We start from the raw sequence: 6,408 nt of genomic DNA, 5'->3' as shown, positions 1-6,408 counted from the left end.
TGGAAGTTGTATAGCAAAGTAAGTTTTTCTAATACAGAAACATTCTGCTTATCAGATTTATACAGTTGGAAGAGTGATAAGGATGCAACAAAAAAGATCAGGCTGCTTTCTAAGTGAGGCAAGGTTAATCAAAACATTTCCAGATCACAGCTCAAAAAATCCGCAGGCTATAATATATGACATGCAAGCCTGCAATTTGCAAATCTGAAACTATTTAGCTGTTAAGATTTGAAACTTTTCAACTGAATTTCATTCTAGGAAAACACAATTTTATTGAATTTGGCTATTGATCTTTTTCTATAGATAGAATCATTTAGGTTGGAAAAGACCCTTAAGATCATCAAGTCCAACCATTAACGTAACACTGCCAAGTCCACCACTAAACCATGTCCCTAAGCGCCACACCTACACACATTTTTTGTGGCTGACATTTAAAAAAAATAATCACACATAGTTGGTGGAAAGTTCATAATACTACAATCTGCTCCTTCTTTATTGCTGAAATTGTACTCTTTTACGTCCAGAACTTATGGTTTAAATCTCAATTTCAAACTACAGCTCTGATGAAAAATAGTGTGACATGAAAAATGTATGAAGATATCTGTTTCACCAAGTTTCCCTGAATACAGGCAGTACTAATCTGCCAATTTTAAAACAAACAATAAACTACAGAAATGGATTTAAAGATTGAGTGCACCAGATAAACATGAAAAGGCCATTTTTATACTCTCATTGTTAACTTATATTTTACTGTTTGCAATGATGGTATAGAAAAAAATGTCAATTTGATTGATTAAAACCAATCTCAAACAGCATCTGAGAAAAGGAGAATTGCTCAAGTATGCAATACTCCCTTATCTTCATTAAAGGTAGTGTGGTGTGGATTATTCACTAGATCTTGAAACTTTCTGGCTCCATAAAACAAAGTTACCACCAACCATATTAAAAAAGGCTCAATAAAAAAAATACTAAAAATGTAATAATAAAGTAGCACTGCAATAATAAAATGCTTGCTGTCACAGAAGACAGTAAGTTTACTATGGTATTCTACTCTTTTTAGTTTTGTTAGGCAGATTCAGCAGCTTTGGGGGAAAAACAAGTAAGCCTGAACCACCATAAAATGAAGGCAAAAGAAAGAAGAATGAGAACGCCAGGAGAAACAGCTGTCTTCTTACTGGGTTGCTGTGATTTTTCCAGTTTACTGAAGATAGCTAGTAAAGCTACCAAACTCCAGTTAATAGCCTAAACAGTAGTTTGTACTAGGAACCAGTGAAAAGTAGGGACTTAACACATCTTGTACATTCATGGCTTGCACCTACTTGTTCCAGAAGAGACTATTTTTCAGTCTCTACATGAAGACCAGCTATAGTTAGAAGTCCCAAGGCTTCTCAAGTAAACTCTTTTTATATTAGATAATCATGCTGGTTTAAAACAATCTAGTAGATCATTGTCTAATGTACATTAAAAAGTCTATTTTGTAAATATATAGAAATCTCACCTTGCTTCTAATCAGTAAAAGACAAGATGAACATGTAAGTAATGCCATTTATTTTACAAATATTTTGGACTAGTTTTTCAAGAGCCTCAGGAAATGAGTGAGACTATTCAAAACTTTTAAGAACCACCCTTCATTTGTGTAAACCCAATGACCTTTTGTTCTGATCAATAACTACAAGTTTTTCAAAGGAGGATACTAGAGCAGAATTCTTCTGTCTTTGATCACTCAAGATTGTGTCACACTCCTCTGATAACATATTTTTCTTAGTCAGGCAATTGGAATTACATGTGAAAGGTTGTACGTGAATAAAACAACTGAAACCATACGAAGAAAATACTGACTTTCTGTCTGCACATCTCCAGTATTAATCACGAACTCAAATTTCACAGTTTTTATGCTTTCACTGTATTTTAATATCTATACAATCTACATTTTTGAAGTACTCATTTCCCCTATAAAAATGAAACAAAAGAGGGATCTTCTCATTAACTTTTCTTATAAAGCTGAACACAGTATTAGGATGCTCGAGAACAAAGACTCAGGAAATTTTTTTTTCCAATTGATTTTGTGACCTAACATGATTAAAAAACTAACTCGCACTAAATCAGTATTTTAAAGTACCCAATCATTTGTCCAATAGGAATCTGGCCCACCAAGCCTGAAATTGTTTTGAATGTCTTTGGCCCTGGAGATGCTGCCACATCTGCAACTCCAGAAAGTGCTATGCAGAAATGCCACAAAAATGTTACTTATTCCCAAACTTCAATTGGCTGGACAACTCTCCTGTATATAAAGAGATCTCTTCCCCAGCTATTCTGGATGCTAAGTCTGAAATGCTCTTAACTCTTTTTTCTAAGGCAATGATATTAACATTTTCACTTGCTGCATTTTTCAAAACAAAAAATATCTTCAGAACTTACCTAGCTAAGAAGATTTTTGGATTTTTTGCAGTTTTTCGTATCTCAGCACTCTGCAGTCTTCTGACCAGTCTGGCACCCACCCTTCCACAGTTTAATCTAGACACGTTGTACTAGGTTTTAATGGCAGTGGCTTTACTAAGAACCAAGATGTATAACATATACTTCTTTAGGATTCAGAAGGCCTTTTCCCCCATCATGAAATTAGATTTGACATGTATCATGCTGTCTTTGCAGTTTTCAAATATGCACTAATAGCTCAGACCATTGTAATGAGCCCTCTATGGTATGGTTATACATTTAGTGTACAACCCACTTCATGAGAATCTGCTAATTTTTATGCACAAAGGACTCTGAATGAGAGAAGGGGCTTAATTTTTATTATGGCCTACTGACTTAATAACAACCAACTTCCCTAACTGCAGTTTCACCTGTGTTATTCTCATTCTAGAATGACTTCTAATGCAGTTGTGGCTGTTCAATTTGCAGAGGTCATTACAGATAAAAAAGATGCTAAACTACTTGTTTTCTGTGATTTTAAGTCAATTTTGAATTAAGTATCAAAATACAAAAAAGAAATCTTAAGTAACAGTTTTTGTCAAGCGCATGGAGAAGAGGAGGCAGTTAGAAGCTTAAACTCCTGACTCCTGCTCCTGGCTGTGACACAGACATCCAAAAACTTCTTACACATTACTTTACTCACCATTGTGAAGTAATGTCTTTACTCATATCAAAAGTACTTAAGAAATATAAAGAACTACTTTAAAAGATTTAGTGTCTGTATAGTATTTAGCCTGAATATTCTGCTTTTTTAGGCTAACCTTCTCTGTAAAGAACAACATTCATTTCCAGAGATGCTGAAGAAATATACTTGGGTTAGTAATAAGTTAAATGCAAATATTAGTTTGTATACCACAGTACTTATTCTTAATGAAATATGCAGGGGGAAGACAGAAAAGCCTGTAAGACATTTTATGCTGGCTACAGAGTTCAGCAACCTCCGTAACCTGTAGTCAGTGTAGCATTTTGTTAATAGTCTACAAGTGAAAGATATGGGGTGTTTTGGACCAAACCAAATCCTATTATCTCTCCACCACAAACTATACTGGAATTTCTTTTTAACTCAGCATTTCCATGTCAATTGTAATGAACAATTTGGAGTATCTTCTTAGCAAAATATGCAAATTACTGTGTAATCACAACATTGCAGCAAACAAGATAAATGCAAGAATGATCACCTAAACATCTAATTAGTTCTTCTACACAGTCAGACTTATGCTAAAGCTTCTAATTGCAGCGTAACATTTTAATGAAAGTTTGAGCATTGCATAATAAGATTGGTGAACTATAAACAATGCTCACTCATTTTATTTTTTCCCTTGCTTAAAAACAATTTACCTTTGTAAAGGTACTGCACACTTGCTACAGAAGACATGCTGATTTGAGCTCTATAATGAATCTAAAAGATATTATTATAAATGGCAGCGACTAACCTCTAAGGTAATAAGATCACCTATGAAAGCTCCCCTCCCCCCATGAAATTTAAATTAATATTTACTCAAGCTAATGGCAGAACAAGTGCAGCACTGTCCCAAGATCACCATAGGATATGGTTGCACAGGGCTCAAGAATACTAAATGCCTGGTGATAAGAATAGTGTATGATAGATTCTTGTTGATATAACTTGTTTTGACCACGGTATAAATAGGGAGCCAGAACCCATGTAAGCTTGCACTTGCTTGGGGAATGTGGTTTTGTGCCAATGACTTGTCACAGGTGTATGTACATTAACACGTTGTCAGAAGTGTCAGGACTATGCTTTTGGCTGAGTCATCACCACTGAACCAAGCTTGTGGTTGTTCACTACGGGGCAAGATCAGTTGTTGGGTTTCCTGACTAGAACATCAGTCCTGAGGTGTATGGGGTTACAATCCTGACAGTGTGCATGAATACCAGCTACAACACCAGTTATCACAGAAATCATAATTTCTTTGCTTTTATTAGAAAGGTATTTGTTTTTAAAATGTGAATGCAAATGTGAAACAGTTTGGTAAGAAACGGGTAGAAACGTTTTTTTTCTCTCATCTGATAACATCAGTGTACACTTCACTTTCTTTTGTAAATGATTTGTACAGTATTTTATGCAGATCTATATGTTGAATGGTGCAATTCTATTTAAAATTATTAGGTTCCTCATTTTTTGTTAGATGTTTCTGCTTTTGAATTTCCCCCCCTTCTCTGTGAACTTTTCCTCAAAGAACGCCTATCATTCTCTGAGGTTAAGTTTATCCCACTTTGGAAGAAGTTCAGAACAGAGCATAGAAGAGAACTTTCCTTGATGCATAGGTTGCCTATAGGAAGGTCTTCAACACAGATGAATCCAATACTACAGGATAAAGAAACCGTTAAGTCATCTACATATAGTCAGATGTCTTCATGTATTGAAAAGAAATTGAAATCTGCAAACTGAGCTACCAGTGCCAAGCAATCAAAATATGGAAAAAAAAGTTCGGAGAATTGTAACTTATAAACTCACATGGTGACTTTTATCTGCCTGTACACACAATTAAGACTATATAGAAACAGTTTTCATTCGCATAAACACAAACAATAAAATAGCAGTGTTTATACATAGCTTTCTTCCTCAGTTCTCTGCTTCTGAATTTACAATAGGGCATTTACACATGCCAGTCTACTGCCCTGAGTCTCTGTCTTTTCATATCACTTGTATTTACATAAAGTAACAAGTGTTGATTAATTTTTCTGAAATTCTACCACTAGATAGAGGCCCTGGTATTCTAGATGAAGAACAAGTAAGACAGTGATTCCTGCCTCAGAATCCTCAAAATTCAGGTACATAGGAAGTAATTTAGAAATTCTCCAGAAGGCTCTACTTGCCTTAGCATCTTACATCTGTTTCAGTCAAATTATGAAACCTATAATAGCAATTACAGATTAATGACATTGTCATAGTATATAATTGCTTCTAAACATCCCAAAGATTAAACAAAATGGAAATAACTCACAATGTGAAGAAAAATTTCTTTGGTCAATTTTGAGCAGATTTGAGTAGTCTGCCTACTTTACAAGTTGGTGGCTATGCCTTTTAATAGAAAGTAACACTACTTTTTCATAGAGACAAAGGTGTTTTTGCCACAATAATGTACTTTCCAGACACATGCAAAGCTAGTTGATTGACACTGTATGACAAAAAATACCCACACCTTTTGGCAGATAGGTGTGAAAGGGAAAAAAAACATAAGATGAGCTGTCTTTCTGTGAATAAGAAAAAAAGAAAATCCACCACTGAACTTTAAAAACAAAACAAAAAACCCCTGATATTACATGGGTACCATAATTAATATCCTAAACTCTTATCTGGGACAAGTAAAATTTCTCGTACTTTTGATGTTTGGCATCTTTAGCATTAAATTTAATAGGGATTTAAAGAATAAATTATTTTTAGTTCTTTCCCTTTAATCATGAGAGCATTGAATTTTTCCTTTTTTATTAATTCACTGCTCTGGTACTCTGCTTTATCCTGCAAATCTTTATCAATGCTCAAAAGCAATTCCGTTGCAGGGTGTTTGATTTCCATAATCCCCCACAACACAGACATTTATATTTTATGTGAACTGCTTCTGGGTTCTTTGAAATTTACAATAGATAGTCCCCCATGCCACACATAACTGAGATGTAAAATAACATAAAATGAGCACCATACCGCTTGCTATCTCCCATGTGTTTTTGGCTGCATTTTTTGGAGATAATCTTCTATGACTGTTCTTGTCTGCTGATGGTCCTTGTAGTGAGGCAAGCTGAAAATCTGCTCTTTCACTCTCAGAGTTTTTCTGAGTCTGAATTGTAGGGTCTGAAATACAACCCAGAAGCTTATGAAATGCCTGTGAACACTCATATTGTGTGCTTTTCTGACCTGAGGCATGGAAAAAACAGCATACGGAGCATTGTCCTGGGACACAAACATCTTCCAAA

The 6,408-nt window shown here is 34.9% G+C and overlaps 1 protein-coding gene across 1 annotated transcript in view; it reads right to left on the bottom strand.

The window, feature by feature from the left end:
- LOC103918908 (chromosome unknown open reading frame, human C3orf67) overlaps nt 1–6,408 on the bottom strand; it is an 81,124-nt gene that overhangs the window by 39,915 nt on the left and 34,801 nt on the right. Inside the window, exon 10 of the mRNA XM_009326332.1 lies at nt 6,140–6,349. Coding sequence (XP_009324607.1) covers nt 6,140–6,349 — 210 coding nt within the window. The remainder of the gene's footprint in view (nt 1–6,139; nt 6,350–6,408) is intronic.

This window comes from Pygoscelis adeliae, unplaced genomic scaffold, assembly GCF_000699105.1.
Source record: "Pygoscelis adeliae isolate BGI_AS28 unplaced genomic scaffold, ASM69910v1 Scaffold606, whole genome shotgun sequence".
Lineage (NCBI taxonomy): Eukaryota > Metazoa > Chordata > Aves > Sphenisciformes > Spheniscidae > Pygoscelis > Pygoscelis adeliae.
This window is presented reverse-complemented; position numbering and strand designations above follow the sequence as displayed.